The 22,398-nt window shown below is 35.2% G+C and overlaps 3 protein-coding genes across 4 annotated transcripts; 2 read left to right on the top strand and 1 right to left on the bottom strand.

Moving 5' to 3' along the window:
- The first annotated feature begins 2,733 nt into the window (after window positions 1-2,733).
- LOC135141387 (solute carrier organic anion transporter family member 74D-like) lies at window positions 2,734-6,591 on the top strand. 2 transcript variants are annotated; one of them, XM_064072444.1, is made up of 8 exons: window positions 2,734-2,943; window positions 2,997-3,350; window positions 3,778-4,209; window positions 4,737-5,033; window positions 5,079-5,439; window positions 5,733-6,122; window positions 6,222-6,325; window positions 6,380-6,591. In XM_064072444.1, exons 2-8 carry the CDS (start codon window positions 3,089-3,091, stop codon window positions 6,589-6,591), a joined length of 2,058 nt encoding a protein of 685 aa, XP_063928514.1. In that variant the 5' UTR covers window positions 2,734-2,943; window positions 2,997-3,088. The 2 variants fall into 2 exon arrangements, with proteins under 2 accessions (XP_063928514.1, XP_063928515.1); XM_064072445.1 differs by having other exon boundaries at window positions 2,734-2,948.
- Window positions 6,157-9,232, bottom strand: LOC135141386 (solute carrier organic anion transporter family member 2A1-like). Its single transcript, XM_064072443.1, has 7 exons — window positions 8,908-9,232; window positions 8,672-8,857; window positions 8,439-8,624; window positions 8,230-8,328; window positions 7,530-8,182; window positions 7,156-7,420; window positions 6,157-7,108 (listed from the first exon to the last, which is right to left on the bottom strand). The coding sequence occupies exons 1-7, from the start codon at window positions 9,170-9,172 to the stop codon at window positions 6,669-6,671; spliced, it is 2,094 nt and encodes a 697-aa protein (XP_063928513.1). The 5' UTR covers window positions 9,173-9,232; the 3' UTR covers window positions 6,157-6,668.
- Window positions 9,233-10,952: 1,720 nt separating this feature from the next.
- On the top strand, window positions 10,953-12,452 carry LOC135141532 (basic-leucine zipper transcription factor A-like). Its single transcript, XM_064072714.1, has 3 exons — window positions 10,953-11,035; window positions 11,092-12,192; window positions 12,244-12,452. Exons 1-3 carry the CDS (start codon window positions 10,990-10,992, stop codon window positions 12,420-12,422), a joined length of 1,326 nt encoding a protein of 441 aa, XP_063928784.1. The 5' UTR covers window positions 10,953-10,989; the 3' UTR covers window positions 12,423-12,452.
- The last annotated feature ends 9,946 nt before the right edge of the window (window positions 12,453-22,398 follow it).

Genomic DNA, 22,398 nt, shown 5'->3' with positions numbered 1-22,398 from the left:
AATTCAACGTTAAAAACTGAATGACTAGCAGATGTTGGTCGCAAAACATCCCAGCAGCTCTTGGTCACATCACATCTATAGCTGTAGCAAATCTACTCATTAAATACAACCTCCTGGCAGTAGTAAGTTTCTTTTTTTTCATTAATCTTTTGCTGCGATGCTGTGACTAGCACTTCCAGGTTTTTGAAGGAGTTTATTTCATTTTTTTCAGCTTTATTCTCGTAAAAGTCTGCAGGAAAGAGTAATAAATTTCGATACTTTAAAAAAGCACCTTTGAATTGCTAGAGTCTCCCCAATTTCAAGAGATAATTACAAACATTTTCAGGATTCACATTTTTTAGAGAATAAAAAATTCTCTCATTAATAATTCAGCTTCGCGGGGATATTAACGAGTAATTTTGAATAACACTTAAACGTGCTCGCTGCGCTCGCATTCTTAATGTTATTTTCTGAATTAACGAATCGTCGGTATGGCTACTTAGTTTGTTTTATTATAATAATTCTATAGACGCTAAATTATTCTGCAAAAATCAACTTCGTCGAGTCCCCTTTTTTTTCTTAGAGTGTTCATTTCCCAAAATTAATCTCATCTTGACAGGTACTAGTACCACCCACTCGCCCTTTATTTTCTTAAAGGAAATGTCATTTGCCAAAATCAATCTATCCTAGGAAGTGCTAGCACCAGATTTGTTCAAACTGGCAGTGTCGACAAAGAGAAATCTCCTGGAAGACCTTCAGTATCTGAGGAAGTTGTTGGTAATTTGAGACGACTTGAGCAGAATCCGTAAACAACTTTGGCAGTCAGGAACAGTGGGTCCAAAGTATGACGAGAGGATGTTACAGAACATTTTTGAAATTAAAAAGTGTGAACATGTGTCTTGAACAAAAATAAATTTGTTTAATGAATTAATTTTGTTTTTTAATAAGATAGGAAGTTTTTACCAGTTATACAAATACGTGTGGTATTTGTCATGAGTCCTTGGGCATTTAGTAAAGTCTAGAACTGAAAGGCGGCACATTTCCATGACCTACTTCGACACTATCATTATTTACAACTTATCTATTTCTTAGTAACTCGGATTTCCACGACTAATTACAGGGTGATTAGGTACAAAATGATTCTTAATTGTTTAACCAACATTTTAGAAGTAGATTGTTCAACGTAGATGTTTTTCGTACGAGTTTATCTTGATTGTGTAATAGTGCCCCTGATGATGTTAATCTTGTTAACAAAACGCGTTGATTTTTGTTCAAATTTTGGTGTTTGTTTGGTTTCTGGTGACGTTGGCGTTTTGACAAGACTGGTGTTTGAATAGACGTTTCACTCAGTCGTCGCTGTTAAAGCAAACAGAAAACGTGAGTCAGACTTAAAACACTCAAACATTTCAATTAGGATTTTTAAACGTTTTTGTTCCGCAATATTCACGAATCAGCGGTTGAAGAGAAACTGGAAAAGTGTGGGAGGGTACAAATCTGCAGAGAAAAGTAATGTTTATCAAACACGTTCAAGCATAAAAATAAGGTAAATTCAGTGGCAGATCTTGACTTCCCGGGACCCTGCTGCTTATCCCCAATTGGAGGCCCTCTGGCAGTTCTGCATAATTTTAAAACAAATAAAGTTCAAGATAAATATAACTTTACTCAAAGCTAATTCTTAGATACATAGGTACATAATTATTTGTAAACACAACCAAAATGCAAAACAGTACTTCAAACAAATGTGTTCTTGTGTTTCCGTTGTAAAACTTACTTTTTGGTTCTTATTTTACAGTGATGCTCATTTTGTAACTATTGCGGTAAATGAAGTCGTTTTTCACACTGCGAGAAATAATGTCAAACTTAACAAAAGAATTAACATACCAGCTTTTAGGTGGCATCATTCATGGTTTGCTTTATTTCTAAGTGAATTTAAATAATTCATTTGGAAATAAACGATCTGTTTTAAACGTAACTCCACGCCTCGACAGTATTCGCAGAAGCGGAAATGCGATGCTGCGCCGCGTCGATGAACGCCTGCCGGATTTTAATTACTTTTATAGACACCACACATTTTATGCATGGTATGTGGTAAGTTGATTGGAATTAAGTCATTTCGATTATGATTTCTTTATGTAAATTTAGAAGCTTAACGCAAAGTAGGTTGTTTGTAACTTGTGCAAAATTACTCGATGCGACGGCCACCTCGACTTTATGGTTTCGACTAGGACATTTCATATTATACGCCTATAGGTTGGCGGATTCCAGAACAACCTCGAAGAGGAACGCGTAGCTGTTTAAATAGGGACCACAGTGAACTAAATATAAGATTAAGAAAATATAATAAACAAGTAGTAAAACTATATATGTAGCTAAATTAGTGGAATAGTGAAAAGAATGATGAAACATTTTTTTTAATTCTTGACAGCAATTTAAGAATTTTGTGGATTTCTAGACGTTTTAGCTTTGCATTATTCATAAAAGGAGTACTTGAAGAGCGTGGGAGGCTGTAAATTTACACAGAGAAGTAATGTTTTTGAAACACAGTGAAGCATTAAAAATGAGGTAAATTATGAAGTGTTATTAATTAATTCGGGTTAAAATGCATGAGCCAAACAGAAAAGTTGACGTTAATTAGAAGTGAATTTAAACGGCGGCAAATTGACAAAAAGCTGAAAATAATTGAATAATCGAAGTAACTTTCTTACGTCTTGAGCTGCATGATAAAGCGAGCGCTTGCTGATTGACCACGATGTTGATGAATGAATAGGTCCTAAACTAGCAAACTACTTATTGCGTTAGTGTGTTAAAATAGTGTTGTTCGTTAGCATTTGAGTGTCCTATAAACAACAAAATGGATTGCGAAATTTTTCAAAAATAATATAACAAACACTTAGAAAAGACGTGCAAAGTTCTTGTGCATGTTTCTTGATAAGTCTGCAATTAATGGAAAAGTATTGTGACTACGTAAGGTAAGAAATAAATCAAATAAATTGTATGAATTGTTTTTATTATTGTAGATGCGACTTAACGCATGAACGTCATAATGTGATTGGTCCTTACTTTCCGAAACGTCTGATTGAGTCTTTTTTGTAAATCAAGTGACTTAATAATGGAAACAAACCATGTGTCAAACAAACACAAAACTAAGTGTCTTGATCAAAATAGCTTTAAAACTGTTACAACACTGACAGAAGACACAACTTGTGGTATTTGGTTTCTAAAAGGGCACTGGATTCAGCACTTCGCCAATAAAAAAGCCTACGTCTTCCTTTACGGGTTGTTAGGTTGTGTGTTTTCAGCAGCTTATGCTTATTTCAATGGAACTATCACAACACTTGAAAAAAGATTCAAAATACCCAGCAGAACTACTGGTAAGTGAGAAATATCTCTAATTATTTCGTGTTCGTGTTTTGACTTTGCTGTTGCAATACTTACTTTTATCTCTCTGTGAGAAAACACAAGGCAAACCGCAATAAAGTCGACTGTTAGTTTTCCCACACTAAAATTTAATGTACTTAGTGTTTCAATTGCAATCGCACGTTCCCCGTGGGAGGTAATTCTGATTAGCGCTCTTTACACTTTTTGCGTAAACGTCAAAAGTAACGTTGTCGAACGACAACCAAACGTTTTATTAAAATCTTCTTAGTGTGTTTACTCACACCAAGAACTAACCGCTAATTCCATTATGCAGAGAGACGTTCTGCTTTTCCTGTATCGTCGCAAAATATTGCCACTGTCTATCGAAATAAGTTTTGTCGCGATTGCGCTCACATTCATTCATTCGTTTTTGTCTTATAGGTATAATTACTGTAGGAAATGACTTAAGTCAATTATTTGTGTCCGTAATTCTGAGTTACTACGCCGGAAGAGGCCATAGACCGCGTTGGATGGCGCTTGGAATGTATACGGTGGTTCTTTTCTGTTTATTAACAGCTTTACCACACTTTCTTTATGGCGCTGGATCTGATGCTCTATCGCTTACTGTCGAACATCGAATAAACGATCATAATGCTACTATTGAAGCTCTTGAACGGGAACGAAAGAAAGCGTTATGCCATCACAAAAATTCGACTGCATCTGAATGCGAAATAGAGGGAGGAAATTATTCCCCCCAATTAATACTGTTCATAGCACAGTTTATATCTGGAATTGGAGGATCGCTGTACTACACGCTGGGGGTGTCGTATATGGATGACAACATCAAGAAATCGAAAACGCCAGCTCTTTTCAGTAAGACAATTTCTATCTTTGTATCCTATATTGGAATTGAAAAAAAAGTTGCGCCAAAATGTACAATAGTTCCTAGAGAACACAGAGAAACTTAAGAATGTTTGCTTACATTTACATGAAAACGACGGAAATCCGTAGTAATTAAACAACACTGGTAGGCAATTTGTTGTACAACACACATTACACAATGTTTTTTACTGGGTGATCAAGATAGGTTATGTTTTATCCGACTTACGTTAAAGTTATGATCATTGGCACAATAACAACGTAATGTGTGGTACTAAAACCTTAAATCTTTTGTGATAAATATAGTATCTTCACTTTTTTAGTTGAGGCGGCGTATGTCAAAGACGTTATTCAGTGGTTTGTACGTCACTGTTGACTATAGACTTACATTTATGATTAGAACGACCGAATAACCGCCTGTAAATGTTTTATAATAGCCGCCACGTTCTCCTGAATTAGAACGCATTGATTATGCGTTGCTCTTGAACTTTTCGATTTGAAGTGTATTTCATGTTTTTTAGGTTTTTCCTATTTTATCCGCATGTTGGGACCTGCCATAGGTTACGGTTTGGCTTCTTTTTGCTTAAAATTATATATATCACCCACTTTAACACCAACTATCGACAACAACGATCCTAGATGGTTGGGCGCTTGGTGGTTAGGATGGATAATTTTGGCTATAATTCTGTTCGTGTTTGCGTCTTTGTTGGCGCTTTTTCCGAAAACCCTTCCAAGAGCGGCTGTGAGGAAAGAGATGTTGAAAAAGCAAAGTTGTGCAGTGTTTGAAGCAGAACCAGAACTACCAACGTCTTTCAAAGGTTTGTATTTAGGTCTGTTGAAATTTTGCTATACTTTTTTTCTAGATATGGTGGTTACTTTTAAACGTTTGATCTCAAATCCCACTCTAATGTTAAATAACTTTGCGGCTATATTCTATTTTTTGGGGTATATGCCATACTGGATATTTTTACCAAAGTATATTGAGACACAATATCGTCAATCAGCATCTGCTTCTAGTTTGATAACTGGAAGTGCTGGACTTGTGTTTTCTGCCATTGGAATTCTGTTGTCGGGACTAATTATTTCTAAGTACAAGCCACGTGCACGATATTTAGCGGCTTGGAACGTTATTGTTGGAGCGATTTCAGTTCTTGGTATTGTTTCATATGCCTATTTAGGATGTGCTGAAAATGATAACAGAGCTCCTTTGCTGCCAAACGGAGAGTAAGTAAACAACAATATGTTCTGATTTAAGATTCTATTAATTAATTACTGTGTTATCCCAGAACTGTTCTCAATTACTTTTCAGAAGTAAAAGCGACGAAAATAATCAGTGTAATGGTTGCAATACATTTATTAAAGTAAATATGAAATTCTATGAACATATCAACTGAGTCAAACAAGTAGTACAAATAAATCTCTTAAGTATACTAGACTAGCTTTAATAAATGTGCACACAATAAGTTCCCAATTAGCTGAATTTTCACCGCATTGATAACGGAGTCCATTTGTTTTAGATTAAATCCGGTGACTGAATGTAATTCTCACTGCTTTTGTGATTACGTGAAATACAATCCTGTCTGTTCGCAAGATGGAACGACAACTTTTATATCGGCATGTCACGCTGGTTGCAAACATTCAAAGAAAATCAATGGAACGGATGTCTTTTCCGCCTGTTCTTGCATTTCAACGAATAACACGCTGTATTTCGAGCGTCTGATCGCTTCAAACAATACCAAAAACGACAAAGTCGTGGTAGGAACGTCCCTGCACGAAGGTGGTTTTGCCACACCCGGAAACTGTTCAGTCGATTGTTTATCCAAGTTCTACGTTTTCTTAATCGTCGTTTGTATACTCAAATTCAGTGGGGCAACTGGGAGAGCTTCGAATTTTCTAGTGACAGTAAGGTGATTATAACGTAATTTATGAAAAAGAAAAGGGTTTTGTACTTTTTAACGATTTATTGTAAAACTAACAGATCTAACGTCGTGAAATTAAATATGCAGGTGTGTGGAAGAAAAGGATAAACCTGTGGCAATGGGTTTCGGTCTGATGCTAATGAGTCTTTGCGCTTTCGTTCCTTCGCCCATCCTCTTCGGAATAATCTTAGGTTAGACAAATAATAGAGAGCGATATAGTCCGTTGTCACTTGAATTCTTTCCAGATAAGGCCTGTCTGGTGTGGGGAAAGACTTGTACCGGAAATGGAAACTGTTGGTTATATAATGGAAAAACCTTAAGATACACAATGAATTTCACCGCGGCGACGTTCGTCTTGATTGGAACTCTTTTCGATGCGGGTGTCTGGTTTTTCGTAAAAGGATTAAAAATATTTGACGAAGAAATTGAACTCGAACTAGAGGATTTAGCCAGCTAACAAATGAATCATTGTAATTTCTTGAGTCTTTTGGAGTAAGTAGTCTTGTAAATAAATACTGGTTGTATATATCCTAATTATAAATCACTTTCTATTACTCGACTGCGTTGTACCCGTACGTCATCCAAATGCGACGATGAGTCAATAGAATCATGATCATCTCCCACATTTTCCATTTCTAGCAGCGAGTCGGAGATTGAGTGTGCAGAGCCCGACTTCTGCAAACGTCCTTGATCAACCTCATCGCGACTTTGGTCACTCATCAATCGATTTCTTTCATCGGGTGGGGTTTGCATTTCTCTTAACTCAACAGGAGGATTTTCATCGTCTTCATCTTCTTCATCGTCGTTGCCTCGGTCGACAACAGGATACAGTTTTAGAAAAATCAACACAACGCAAGCTAGTAGCAGAGACAAAACCATAAACCCAATAGTACATAGGGATAGAAACGTTGCAAAATCTTTAGAATAGAGTCTACATACTGATCTGTTCCTTTTGGGGTAGACGCAATAGTGCTCTAAAACGAATCAGTGATTATAGTGATGTGAATAGTGAAAGACGTACCTGCGACGGTTCCATAGATCGCTCTAACAGGTAAGTATGTAATTAGAGCTATGAAAGTAGCTTCAAGTCCTAACGCTGTTGCCTTGTCTTTTGATAAGATGCATCTCATGTTGATGATCAAGTTTGTTACAAGAGTGGACGCTAATAAAGCGGTGGTGATGACACGGTTAACTTGTGATAACGCATAAAACAAAACACATGTTGTTTCGTTGCAAGGACCATCTGCTGCCTGTTTGTTATGGTTGCTATGACACTTGATGTAGGTCTAAAATTTGGTCTTTAATATGTAGACAAACAGAAGTGAGTTCCCATAAAACCATCAAATTTATCTATAATTTGAGGTTTTATGGTAACCTACTTGTGTGAAAACTTACTTTTCTGGAATTAACTGTGTTAACTTCCATGCAACCGGCGAAACATGGTGAATAATAAGTTTTCTCGTTCACACATACAGGTTGGAATTCTCCATCAGTACAGTGACAGTCCTTGTTAATATTATTCCTTTCGAACGTATGGTCGTACTTGGTCTTAGGTTCACATCTCAAAAAAGCAGTACTACCGAAAAATATAATCACAAGTATTATAGCAACTATATTCCACTTGACCAGAGACTGTAAATGCGGTTTCGTTTTCGCAGTCAGAAACCCAGCAGCAACTATGGAAATGGCCACCAAAGGCTGCTTCAAGATATTCGTCGTAAACTGAGTGTACGACGTGTCGTTGTCATACGCGATTTGAAACCGCGCTTGGTTAAAATACTTTTCGAAAATGTTAAAATTGACAAGGCCTGATTGCATGAACACCGCACAAAATATGTTCACCATTAGGATCTTATTTTTGAGTAGGCGGAACAGTGTTTTGAAAAATCCATCCACTTTGGGTTGTTTTTGGGGACGCATTGCATGACCGGAAGCTAGGTCGACGAGGGAAGCTGAGAATGCGCGGACTAACGTTGAAGGCATGCTTTTTGGAAACATTGCGATTAGTGCCCCGGAAATGAACACGGCGGATGCTATACACAGCCATACTGAAAAAACAAAGCGTCAGATGGGTCAGACAGTTAGTTGTTTTTACCTGGGGACGCAAAAATTGAGTTCGTTTTGACGTAAGCGGGTATCCAGGAGAAGTATAGGCCTGCTTGTTTTCCTAGTTCTCTAAAGGCTAGTGCGATACCTGTTCAAAATAGATGTTAGTGTAATTTATAACGGTGGGACCAAACTGTCAAAGACACTATTTTTAAGGTCTATAGAATGGTATGTATACAAAGGAGTCTAGATTCATACCTATATAGCCGGCGCTAGTTTTCGCAGATGAGTTGTCATCCAAATATGTCATACCGTGCGATATAAAGGAAATGGATGCCATGGCAAACAATATCTGATATACGATCAAAACTGTCAATGCTATGTAATTTAGCTCAGTATCTTTTGGTGTAGTAGATGAAATATGAGGGACGCATAAATTGAGGTCTAAAATTTTTTACTGAGTAAATTTGGTGTATATGTTTTAAAATCACCTGTGATAGTCTTCTGTTCTTCATAATTCTTCCGATAAACTTCGGGAACTAGCAAAAGTGCAGAGGATATCGCTTGGAATATAGTCAAACCTCCGATCCAAGAAACTCGATGAATTTTGTTTCCGTAGTATGCCACCACGAGCGCGAAAATTCCAATAAAGAATTCGTTTGTATAAATTAGCCAATCTGTAAGCTAGAGGTTTAGAAGTCTTATAGTGGAATTTTTAACTACGTACCGATATTTTCTTGTGATATATTGTAGTGTTTCCCCCACAGTTTAGCCGTTTCCCGGAAGTATGTTAACGTAACACCCTGGAGAAACCCGACTAGTGATAAAACACCCAGAAATACCTTTATTTCGGCAAATCTTTCTAAATTACAACATCTAGTAAGTATCGGTAAATTGCTGAGGCCACAGTCTAACTGGTATTCAGCACGTGGTGCTGAAAAAGTTCTCGTCTCATTTGAATTTGTTCGGAGTAATTCACTTGGATGCACCATTGTGTTCACCAACACGAAAACTAGGTGTAATAATATTACTCAGAGATAGTAAGAGATAAAGTTTTATCAAATGTTAGATATTGAGCAAACGCTTATTCTCGTTCACACAAGGTATGAATAACCTAATAATTTAAGATAATGACGAAACAGCATAGCTGCGTTTTCAGACGATGTAAATTAAAGGATGGGATTATTATCTTAGTGTTTACTTTTTCTAGATAACCCTCAAGTGGAAATGAAATCAACAAAATCCTTTTATCTCTAATTCTATCCTATCATAGGGTGCATCGCCGTCTCCCTCGCAGATAATAGGGGTGTGCGTCTCCATTTTCAGCAATATTAGGTTCCGTTAAGATACTGCATGTTATATTTTAAGGGTAAAGAATACGTTAAAACGCCGTTTTTATTGAAAGTGAACAGATTTTACTGTAAATGCAGCAAAAATCAATCTTTCTCTTGTGCTTTTAGAGACGACAGCTTTTAACAAAAGGAGGGTATTTGAGACGAAAGAGTTACATTATAATAATCGTCCGGAAGATAGGTCTTTCGATATACCCCTGATTGAAGGGTTAATTTTATTAGTAAAACTCAATTTGCCGAGATCTATCAGGTCTTTTATTTAGGAGTTTCCTGTTGCTTTGAAGTGATTATTAAAAATAAGCTGCTGATGAATAATATTTCAGCCAAGTATTTTATTCCCCGTAAAAGATCTTAGAAGCCGATTTCTGAGAAACTGCAATTCACTACAAATGAAACATTTTTAAAGACAGAAATAATATCTTTTCCTAATAAAAATACCTTTTAAGTTCAATTCTCCAATCCGTATTCTACAGCCAATTTGCGCACGAAACCTACTCTCATTTATTAGTTACAAAATTCTCGGAAAATTTACTTCGTTGCATTTTCCAGCAAGTAATTATCTTCGCTTTATGTCACAAACATCAGCAATTACACTTTATTGAGGTAAAATAGTAAATATAAAATCATGTATGTTATTGTGAATATGACAAATTTGGTAAACATCATATTTCTACTAATCTTTCTACTAACATTGCATTAATTACTGTTCTCGGAACTTTTAAAATTGCGGAAGCCCAAATTATTTACATTTATATGAAGTAAAACAAAAAATGGAAAAAAAAAATCAAAGTACAAAACTCATATCCGTGGAAATGTGAAAGCTTAGCCTTCTCCGATTTTTCGTTTTAGTGTAGTTTGGAAGTTTATGACATTAATAGGCCTCCAGATTTGACTGTATGTAACGCTATCTTGACCCAAAACTGGTTAACTTTTACATATCTTTTTATCTTTTTTTACACAACGTAAAAATTTCTTTCCATGCATACGAGGCAATTTGTATTCTAAAATTTAAGGCTGTCACTTTAATTTCAGCCAACCGTTAAAAACAACGCTCGGTTTAATTAATTCCATTAACGTAAAAGTAGCAGACGAATTTTCATGAGGTGAACTACAAAGATCTGAGCGATAAACTATGTCCCTTAGTTGCGTTTGTCCCCCGCTAAAAATTTTCCTGATTACAATTTGAATCATTTTTAAAAACGAAATCGTCACATGTGTAACATATTGATTAGTAGAGGTCAGCACTGTACACATCATCACGCTCCCGGCGCCCCAGCTAAAACAGTAACACGTCGTTAGATGGCGACATTTCCACCTTCAGTTTCTAAATCCCAAAAACACACATTTTTTTCTGATAATTTCTATGAGGGTAGTAATTAATATTACCCACATAATTACAACTTTCTCTAAAATGCGACGAGAAATTTCAGTCTCACTAAAATCCGTAACGATGAAAGATGTCACTCATTTTTAACACGTCGGTGAATAATTTTAGTGGTCGATGTGAGTATTAGTTCTATTTATAAAAAAAGACGATTAATTGGAGGACGTTTTTTTAGTGCCAATTTTAAAATTTGATCAAATGAATCAAAATCAGGGCCGAACATTTGGCCCGTTACTCGGATTATTTTTGGTAAATTTATTAGCGAAACTAGTGACTGCAAAATATTACTCCTATTTACCGTATCATTTTTCTTATGATCCCAGTCCTTGGTTGGCGTATAATAAACCTCTACCTAGTCACAATCATCACAGTTCGTACTCGCAATGGTACCCTATCAAAAATCCGTATGAACATTTGTATCAAGCTTATCCCACTTTAACGACAGCGTCTCCGTATCTTACCGGTGAGCACCAGGTAGATTACGATTATCGTGAAGAGTACGAGTACCCTATTAATGCTCAGTACGCCAATTACGACAGGCTGATTCCTGCTGAATCAAATAATATTCAAAAGCAGGTGACTCAGTACAAAAGAACAATCATTCCTCATAAGAAAGAACAAGAAGACATTCCTCTAAAATCACCCACAACCATTTCCCCAGTCATTATAGACAAACCAGAAACAACTACTACGGTTACAACAACCGTTGTACCTACGCTTACCACTACAACCGCCAGGACGCTTGAACCAGTAGCTGCCGAATCCAGTTTTAAGGTGCGAAGACAACCCACCCAAAAATACAAGAGGAGAAGTCCATCCAGACGGGATAAGTACCCTCAAAGACGCAGAAGAACTACCACTCCAGCACCAGAATACTACGACAGTTACGAAGACGATTATACAGAGAGATATCAACCAAACAGGAAACGAAGACCCCCATATCAACAATCCTCCGAGTCCTATTATGATGCTAATAATGAAGAGTACTACGACTATGAAACTACTACGAGGTACTACAAGAAACAAAAACGCCGACCTACTAGAAAAGTAAACAGGAATCAAAATCAAAATCGGAATGACGATTCATTTGAGATTGAGACGAGTACGGAAAGGTTTAACCCGAATACTGAAATCGTGATCGTGAGGCAAGCTATGCCCACTACTACTGCCGCCAGTACTACTACAAATGGGGGTAGTACTACTACTGAACCGACCACGATTATTACCAACACAACTAGTTCGTCTACGACGACGGCGAGCACGAATAATACGTATGGTAATATTGTGTGAACATTTGTGGAGGCCAGATTTGTAGTGTTTGTTGTAGGATATGGACCATCCAATGGAAACGAGCACGTGTCGTTTACTTATGGCCCCCCAGTAGGACCCTACAGCCACTATCAAGTACCCTACGTCGACTGGTACGCACATGAGGCCACAAAAAATGCAATAGTGAAAAGAGTTCGAGACATCGTTAACATTGACGAAAGATTAAACTTGAAATAAAAACACGAAAAACAAAATCTAAATGTAGGTGTTGGGAATTTTATATAGTAAATAAAGCTTTCTGTTTATAACACTCCTTGTGCTCCTAATTTCTTCTCGACAAAAAACGTTATTTAGAGATGTGTGGAAACCAAGGTATTATCTTTAGCGACAGATTTGTGCCAAGAATCGAAATTAATATAACTTGTGCCTACGCAGTCTTTTAAAAATCCAGTGCAATAACTTAATTTTTTAGACATTTACAGCTACGTCAAAGACATAAAACTAACTATATTTTACGCAACCGACTAAAAAATGCGGGGTAATTTATCAAACTAATGGTTCTAACATTATCTTATAGTTCGTTTTCGATTTAAAGTGTTTGGCACACAATGCGACCTACTAATGATTAAGCTGCGCGGTGGTACAAATTAAGGCGCTCTGTAATAATAACATAGTAACGTTTTGCGAATAAGAACCTAACGGGTTCACTCAACCGGGTTGATTTCACAAAAACAACCACAGATATGTCGCAAAAGTAATCAAATAGGTGCACTTTATTTTTATTAGTAACTATCTCCACTTTCACTTTTCGATGTAAGTGCCACCAGAATCTTGTTGTCATTTTGATTTGACTGCTACCGCCAGTGTTGAAATATATCAATAGTAGAAATAAGACACTATATAATCCGTATCCAGCTTCCTAGCTGGTCACCCATCCAAGTCCTGACTTAATAAATTTGAAAATATGGAAAAACAAAGTTTCGAGGCTTTATACCTGCTCGTGTTTTGTGCTGCTTAGGTTGACAAACTCTGAAAAATTTATAGCGCACAATTGGCTAAATGACAAATATTATTTTATTGGGCACTAAAGTCCGCACACAATTTCAAAAATCACAACTAATAAATGCTTAATAATACTAACCTATTAAAATGAAAATTACTATGTATAGGTAAAACCGGAAATCTCCAGTATGCAAAACTTTTGGGAAAAACATATGTAGAACCAAAGAATAATTAACACTTTACAAGGTTTTGATTTTATGTGCAGTGCAAAAATCTCTCAGTTGTTAACAACGAAAAACGGGGTGCATTAAAGGATAACTTAGGTGTACAACAACAATTAATCATCGATTGAATTATTTATGAACTAGCAAGGAAAAACAAAAAAACACATACTTTCGTAGATTTAAGAATATTTCTTCAATCCTTTCGTTGGTGGGGATGGGTTGCCAAATTTTGGTAGCGCTTTTTCGAAGATTATCTAATAAAAATCGACACAGACGACAGACAGCAGGCAGACAGACAGAAATGGAGTACCTATTTTTTCGTACTCTAGGGTCATGGAATGTCAAAAAATGTGAAAGTAGCCACTAGTTGAATATTAATAGTAGTAATAATAAAAATGTTAATAAAAACGGGTCGAATAACTTAAAAATCCTTGACGAATTACGTTTCGTTGTAAACAAGTTTTGTTACATACCGTAGAAATTCTTTAGACTTTTTGGTCTATTAATAGCTATATGTTTTATTACTTAAAAAAATAAACAACAATGCACAATTTTTGTTTAGTAAACTTTAAGATAAAGTGAATATTAAAAAGATTTCGAAAAGAAGTTAAACATAACAAGAACAAGAAGACGAAAAAATTACTATTAGTGATTATAAAGAGACCAGGACGAAAATAATTCATGAGAATGATAACAATAAGGTCGATAGTCGAAAAGGTACTTAAATGTTAATAAGAGAGCAATTAAATGTAGAGAACACGTGAATTCATTAGAAGAATGTGGCATAAAATACAGGACAGATAGAAGATTAGCATTAAATTGTTGGATTGGCTTTGTCCTTCATACTATATCCTCATAATGTTCTATGTTATCTATATATTTAATCGACTACAAAGCACGAAATGTTAAAACGGAAAAAAGTTCTACATTATTTCATTTATGGAGACTTTCGTTTATTGGTCATTATTAAACTGCCGTAACAACACATTTTCCGACTATACATAATGAAACTTTAATCCTCATTAATAATAGCCATCTTTAAACAATAGGACGTACCAAAATTACTTGAAAAATCTATACACATTACCACAATAACAAATAACTCAACTATAGAACAACATGTTATTTCTGACATAAACAAAGAAATATATGTTTATCCACCGAAGTAACAAAAATAGATTTAATTACAAATTGACAATAAATAACTGACGTTTTACAATATTGATGTTGTTTACGTGCTAAAACAATTTGGGTACATTTATAGACGTGCGTTTCAGCAGGGGTAAGCGCTAAAAACCGCCCACTTCTCCCCTAACTTTATGTTTTTTTCATGTAATGCGTGTGAAATGTAAGGGTCGGAACTTGATTGTTTCCGAAAACTATAGCCTGTTTCCTGAAGAGTTATTATCTTTATAAGGAAATTAAAAGCACACTTAACAAGCGCTTTAATTGCATTAACCACTTTCCGGGAAGGAGTCGTCAAATCTTAATGAATTTTTGTGGAATATTTTCCCTGTTTAACGTATTTACGAAAGTAAATAAACTATAGGCTTTTTCTGCGCGCTTTATCTGCTGCAATTACTCATGAATGTGTTTACTATCGGTACTAGATGACCTAGTTATAAATGCACCACTTCTATAAACGTAATTTACATATAGCTGAAACGTTTCTGTTTCATTTTACATTATTTCTAAAATGGGTTTCCGTCTGTCTGTCTGTCAGCTGTCTGTGTCGATTTTTGTTAGACAGATGATCTCGACCGATTGTTTCTTTGTCTAATCATCCCTACCAACAGTGTGATGACGCCATCTCAAAATTGTACATAGTAAATGGGTTTTAAATTGTATAAAATATCATTTTTACATCCGATCACTTTCGAATTCGCAAAATCGAATGTTTGCAAATTTTAAATATAAACACTTCAAGTTGTTATTATTGCTGAGAGGCCATTTTTACTTATTGAAAGTAAGTTAAAGATTGCATATTTTCTCGACCAATTTTTTTTTGTAACTAGAAAGCACGGTTTGGTCTTTAATCTTTCAAAATTGTGGAACATATTTAACGTCGGTTATTTCTTCGGAGTCAGTGTTCTTGTTGATTTTAGTGCAAGAACGTCGTTAAGCCGCATTGTGGACAATTAACGCTTGACGCTTGTAGTTCCAAAAAGTTATTTATACAGTTGCCGCATGAACACGCAAGTTCAATAAAGTGTAGCTAGGTAGAGCGAATCAAAATCTTAATTTGATCATCCTCGACTAGCAACAATCTCGGTTTATAAATCTGATGAACGTCCAACAGCTGGATCTATTAACCATGGTTTTACCAAAATAGAATTTGAGGCTCTTTTTATTCGGGAGATAATTAGAAACGAGAGAGTACATCTGCCTCCATATTCCGACGTCCCGACGCCGCTTGCGCTAAACACAATTCTTACTTCCTCCTCGACTCAAAATAACGCCATGAGCGTCATCTAAAATCACACCTTCTCCCTTTCAAAAAAAGGCGGTGGTGTTTATTTTGCGGGATTGAATCGATAAACGAAGGAGCATAACGTGAAAGTGATTTTTCATCGGTTACAAATTAAATTGGAATGAAAGTTGTAGAAGCTTTCGAACGAAGTGTGCAGGCGAGCTTAAGGGTTATTGCACTGAAGTGTGAAATACTGAAAGCAAAACAGCGTATAAATATTTCAGGGGCACCTCCTTAATAAACGCGCTGGATGATTAGATATGAAGCAATCCGTCTATCAACAGGGCGCTTCGATAAAGTATAGCAAAACATAACATTTTCTAAAAAATAAACAAATATAAAAGCTGTCTTGACACAATAAAAATATCATTCGAAGTACACGCTACTACCGTAAAATTTGCTGGCCGTATTAGAATACTTGTGGCCTTCTCAAAATAGCACTTAGCCGTTGCCGCTGAAAACTTTCCAAAAGTTACACATCATTCCACCAAGGACGCGTCTTCCGCGACTACGAAGTCATTCCTGTTGCGAAAGCAGACTCAACTGTAAAAATACATAACCAATGCAACTCCCTTCTGCTGCCTTCTTTACCAAGCGAGATTAAAAATTTCGCAACTCTGGTGGAAATGCGAACGCGTTTTGGCGAGCAAACCCCTTTTTCCTTATCTACAGATCATTAGTGTCGTAAATGCGCATCTTTGAACTAATTTGGCACATACGTATGTCTTTACAATAAAACAACTGAAGAAGCTTTGTCCGAAATTCGACGTAAATAACCACTTTTTTAGCTTAGCAACAGCACGGATGAATTTAAAAACCCTTTATCTAGCGCGATGGCAATACTAAAACGACTTGAAGAGGTTAACAACATTTTCGGGTAGCGTCAAAACAGAAATAGACTTTTCAAGCTGGAATACATTAACATGACTTTCAAAACAGATATATACTTGTCAAAGTCTGCTTGGCCAAGGTGACGTAATACGAAAATTTTCGTGTTTCATTTTAATGTAGGTGTTATGTACGTGTTTTGAAAGGTGCAGCAACTGTCTGGTGTTGATATTCACATTTGGCATATACGCAGACTTTATTTACTAACCTCAAAATTGCGAGGTCATTTTTCTATTATTTAACACTGCGGGTTTGTTAGAGATACAAAATCTGAGCCAAATTTTTCTGGCCTCCTCGTTTCTTTAATTAAATTAAACCGCCGAAAAGACAAAAGTAATCGCCGGGAGGACAACGCCACAAGTAGACTTCTTATTGTGACTTTATTATTTTTAAACTTTAGTCGAATGTCGAGTTCAATGCTCTATGTTATAGCGAATTTTAAGTGTCGTAACTACCGTTGTAAAATAGTAGTAAAAATGTAAAATCCTTTAGTCGGCCGTTGCTTGTTCACCTGAGGACGATAAGGCACGTGCGCAGGTATTAGTAGGGGTTCAGCACACGTGTTTTTACTTTACGATTGTTTCTGCGTCTGTATGGCTATTTAGAGTCGTTATAAAGTTATACATTCATATTGAATTCATGTTAAATCGATGTCGCTTAAAACAAGTCGCTCATAAAATGTTACTTTTTACTTATCTTGACTCTGAAGAAGTCAACTTGATTGACGAAACACGTCGAGTGTACTATTATGATACACATAATTGTTAAAAACTGGTCACAAACTTACTTGTTTGAAAACAACATTATATTCTTCAATGATTCACGTCGTTTCCAGCGCTTGTTCGTCAGTACACAATGGGTAAAAATAAGTATCAATATAAAAGAAAGCGTGGTGTTCAGACAAAGAACTCCTTTTTTAAGCCGTGCCTGACTATCAAACATTGACCCAAGCGTCACCTGGCAAATGACGTACGCTACTCTGATCTAACGTACTCGGATTGAATATGATTTTTAACTTGCCAAAACAAGTTAAAAATCATCTTCAAACAAAAGTAAAGTTTTATTTTATTTTTGTTATGTACACTACAGTTTATAAGTTGATTTTATATTAAAAAATTGGTCGGAAGTTATTTCAACAGAACTTAAATTTTCAGGGGGGATGAGCAAATACATTTTGATAAAAAATTTACCGTTCCTATGATAACTTTAAAACATTTCCAAGATTTTAAAGCATTCGGTACGAAATACGAATTTTTGAAAATTTCTGAAAATTTCGATAATTTAACGTTCGATTCTGGAAAAACGGTTCCACTTATCAAAGAAACGAGCTCGAAATCTACAAGAAAATATATTTAGTCAAGTTTCGAAAATATCAAAATTTGGCAGAAATTTGAAAAAATTTCACTTTTTAAAAAAGTTGTCTAAATATTGCGAAAAAATTCAGGGACGTAAATCTCGACATGCTGATTCCAAAAATATAGCCTGTTGATGGTCACGGAGCAACATTTTCGAAACAATCGTTGTGAAATGCGAATTTTTTAAAATTTCCACAAATTTCGATATTTCGACGGACTGGTCTGGAAAAACGGTTGCAGTTATCAAAGAAACGATGCCGGAAGTGAGTTCTAGAGCTCGAAATCTACAAGAAAATGTATTTAGTTAAGTTTCGAAAATGTCAAAATTGGGCCGAAATTTGAAGAAGGGGGGACCATTGAAAAAATTTCATTTTTGAAAAAGTTGTCTAAAAATTGTGAAAAAATTCAGGGACGTAGATCTCGACATGCTGATTCCAAAAATATAGCCTGTTGATGGTCACGGAGCAACATTTTCGAAAGAATCGTTGTGAAATGCGAATTTTTGAAAATTTCCAAAAATTTCGATATTTCGACGGACTGTTCTGGAAAAACGGTGGCAGTTATCAAAGAAACGATGCCGGAAGTGAATTCTAGAGCTCGAAATCTACAAGAAAATGTATTTAGTTAAGTTTCGAAAATGTCAAAATTTGGTCGAAATTTGAAGAAGGGGGACCATTGAAAATATTTCATTTTTAAAAAAGTTGTCTAAAAATTGTGAAAAAATTCAGGGACCTAGATCTCGACATGCTGATTCCAAAAATATAGAATGTTTAGGGTCACAGAGCAACATGTTTGAAAGAATCTTTGTGAAATGCGAATTTTTGAATATTTCAAAAAATTTCGATATATCGACGGACTATTCTGAAAAAACGGTTGCAGATATCAAAGAAACGATGCCGGAAGTGAATTTTAGAGCTCGAAATCTACAAGAATTTATTTAGTTAAGTTTCGAGAATGTCAAGATTTGGCCGTAATTTGAAGATGGGGGGAGGGACCATTGAAAAAATTTCATTTTTAAAAAAGTTGTCTAAAAATTATGAAAAAATACAGGGACGTAGATCTCGACATGCTGATTCCAAAAATATAGAATGTTTAGGGTCACAGAGCAACATGTTTGAAAGAATCCTTGTGAAATGCGATTTTTTGAATATTTCAAAAAATTTCGTTATATCGACGGATTATTCTGGAAAAACGGTTGCAGATATCACAGAAACGATGCCGGAAGTGAATTCTAGAGCTCGAAATCTACAAGAAAACGCATCTAGTTAAGTTTCGAAAATGTCAAAATTTGGCCGAAATTTGAGGAAGGGGGGACCATTGAAAAAATTTCACTTTTAAAAAAGTTATCTAAAAATTGTGAAAAAATTCTGGGACGTAGACTTCGACATGCTGATTCCAAAAATATAGCCTGTTGATGGTCACGGAGCAACATTTTCGAAAGAATCGTTGTGAAATGGGAATTTTTGAAAATTTCCAAAAATTTCGATATTTCGACGGACTGTTCTAGAAAAACGGTTGCAGTTATCAAAGAAACGATGTCGGAAGTGAGTTCTAGAGCTCGAAATCTACAAGAAAATGTATTTAGTTAAGTTTCGAAAATATAAAAATTTGGCCGAAATTTGAAGAAGAGGGGGACCATTAAAAAAATTTCACTTTTAAAAAAGTTGTCTGAAAATTATGGAAAAATTCAGGGACGTAGATCTCGACATGCTGATTCCAAAAATATAGCCTGGTGATGTTCTCGTAGCAACATTTTCGAAAGAATCGTTGTGAAATGCGAATTTTTGAAAATTTCTGAAAATTTCGATTTTTCGACTGACTATTCTGAAAAAACAGTTGCAGTTATCAAAGAAACGATGCCGGAAGTGAGTTCTAGAGCTCGAAATGTACAAGAAAATGTATTTAGTTAAGTTTCGAAAATATCAAAATTTTGCCGAAATTTGAGGAAGGGGGGAGCATTGAAAAAATATCACTTTTAAAAAGTTGTCTAAAAATTATGAAAAAATTCAGGGGCGTAGATCTCGACATGCTGATTCCAAAAATATAGCCTGTTGATGGTCACAGAGCAACATTTTTGAAAGAATCGGTACGAAGTCGAATTTTTGAAAATTTCTAAAAATTTCGATATTTCAACGGTCGATTCTGGAAAAACGTTTGCAGTTATCAAAAAATCGAATCCGGAATTGAGTTCTATTGCTCGAAATCTACAAGAAAATGTATTTAATTAAGTTTCGAAAATGTCAAAATTAGGCCGAAATTTGAAGAAGGGGGGACCATTGAAAAAACTTCACTTTTAAAAAAGTTGTCTAAAAACGGCGAAAAAATTCAGGAATGTAGATCTCAACATACTGATTCACAGAATATAGCGTGTTGATAGTAACGGAGCAATATCTTCGGAACATTCGGTGTGAAATTCGAATTTTTCGAAATTTTTAAAAATTGCGATATTTCAATGGACGATTCTAGAAAAACAGTAAAAGTTATGGAAGAAATGAAGCCAAGAGTGACTTTTGCGGCCCAAAATTTGCAAGAAAATTTATTAAGTTAAATTTCGAAAATCGTCGAGAATGGGTCGAAATGGAGAATTTCATTCTTAAAAAAGTAATCAAAAAATTCTGAAAAAATTCAGCGATATAGATCCCGACGTGTTGATTCCAAAAAGCGTATTTATGGTCACGGAATAATATTTTTTTGGAATGTATTTATTATCCATTGTTTAGGAATACTTTATTTCTATTTAAAAAAATTAAGGTTTTTTCTTGAGGTTTGTTTTCAACAGTGTATGAAATTGTTATTCAATTCTCTTTCAGTTTTTTGGAAAATTCGTTGATCCGAACAAATCGCTAATCCGAACACAACTTTTCCCCAATTAAATCAGATTATCGAGGTTCTACTGTATATTAATTCTGAATTCAAAATTTTTAAGTAGTTGCTAAGATACTAGATAAGGTAAGATCAGTTCATTTATTATTGTTATTATTATTATTGTTATTATTTGAGATAAACAGTTTACTTAATTTTGAGAAACACGGCCTTTTTATTTTGACACAAAAACAATTACTGACTCAAAAAGCCCGACAACACAATGAAAAGTTGTAGACTACAGTTTCGACCTCCTTTTCGTCTCCTCAGTACCGCACATTTTAGTGTGTTTACTTAGCAAATTTGTGGCAGAAATAAATGAACAAATTTAGATAATGTTGCATAATGACTTAAAAGTGTTAGTTTTTCAAACAAACTGGTAAAAATTTGACTGCAAAATTAATTGTTTTGACAAACAAAAGTAGAGCTCGATCATAACGTGAGCTGTGATTCACCCAACAAAAATAAGCGGTTACGTCAGCAGTGTTTAGGAGGCAATGACTAGACAAATTTTGTTGCGTTTCACCTTTACACAATAATCTTAAAATACATCCACACAAAAATTTCGGTATCATCGAATTGGCACCAAGGTGATCGATAAAAAAAGGAAGTGGAGTTGGCCGTGGTTATAAAGCATGTATAAAATTTCTCAGATTCTGTTACTTTTGTAATAACAAAACCATCTCCACCCATATATTGATTAACGAAAATACAGTAATTTGTTTGCTCTGTTGATTTGTTATTCTGTCCTTTTTTGAAACATTCGATAACGACGTCCTTATTATTATCCTATTTCTAATGATTAATGTCGCGATTTTACCGATTTGTTTGGCAATTAAAATGACATTTAATGTATTTACTGAAATGTGTAAATAGGTATAATGTGGTGTAATTTTTCTGTGAATTTTAAAAATTAATCTATGTCATTTTATGAAACTCGGTTTTACGGTTGTCGATAATATTAATCATTTAGTATGATAGTGAAAAAACGGACTTTTAATTTCTGTTTGAAAAGCAAACGGCTGCGGTAAAACGAAACAAACAAATTAAACAATAATAATCTCAGAGCTTCGTTAGTAAATTATGGTAAGTTAGTGACGATAAAACGCAAGTAAATATACCAAGAGCTAAGTTCAAAAAATAGCTCATATAAAACACATGTTTCATACTGTAGGGAGCTCGTTTTTTGTACATTTGGAGTCTTGCTAATGATATATAGAGTTTATTTTGAGTAGCATCGAAATGTCTTACTTTGCTTAATTAGATTTTCTTTGTTGATTGAAATTCGCCTATTAGCTTATCAGTGTCACACGTGTATTATTAATAAATAAATTTTGTTGGTTAGTGTTCCACACGTGGCAAAATTTCCTTGTTAGTCGCTTTCTTTAATTCCCTTAATTGTTTGGTCATAA

Source organism: Zophobas morio, unplaced genomic scaffold (genome assembly GCF_036711695.1).
Source record: "Zophobas morio isolate AGI-343-1 ecotype UQ-CSIRO unplaced genomic scaffold, CSIRO_AGI_Zmor_V1 ptg000044l, whole genome shotgun sequence".
In the NCBI taxonomy this organism is placed as follows: domain Eukaryota; kingdom Metazoa; phylum Arthropoda; class Insecta; order Coleoptera; family Tenebrionidae; genus Zophobas; species Zophobas morio.
This window is presented reverse-complemented; position numbering and strand designations above follow the sequence as displayed.

Coding starts and splice junctions, on each gene's coding strand:
- LOC135141532 (XM_064072714.1), top strand. CDS start 10,990: ATGTCACTCATTTTTAACACGTCGGTGAATAATTTTAGTGGTCGAT. Junction 11,036..11,091: donor GAATAATTTTAGTGGTCGAT/GTGAGTATTAGT, acceptor ACGTTTTTTTAG/TGCCAATTTTAAAATTTGAT. Junction 12,193..12,243: donor GAGCACGAATAATACGTATG/GTAATATTGTGT, acceptor TGTTTGTTGTAG/GATATGGACCATCCAATGGA.
- LOC135141387 (XM_064072444.1), top strand. CDS start 3,089: ATGGAAACAAACCATGTGTCAAACAAACACAAAACTAAGTGTCTTGAT. Junction 4,210..4,736: donor GAAAACGCCAGCTCTTTTCA/GTAAGACAATTT, acceptor CATGTTTTTTAG/GTTTTTCCTATTTTATCCGC. Junction 5,440..5,732: donor CCTTTGCTGCCAAACGGAGA/GTAAGTAAACAA, acceptor CATTTGTTTTAG/ATTAAATCCGGTGACTGAAT.
- LOC135141386 (XM_064072443.1), bottom strand. CDS start 9,172: ATGGTGCATCCAAGTGAATTACTCCGAACAAATTCAAATGAGACGAGA. Junction 8,625..8,671: donor AGAACAGAAGACTATCACAG/GTGATTTTAAAA, acceptor AAAAAATTTTAG/ACCTCAATTTATGCGTCCCT. Junction 7,421..7,529: donor ACACAGTTAATTCCAGAAAA/GTAAGTTTTCAC, acceptor ACCAAATTTTAG/ACCTACATCAAGTGTCATAG.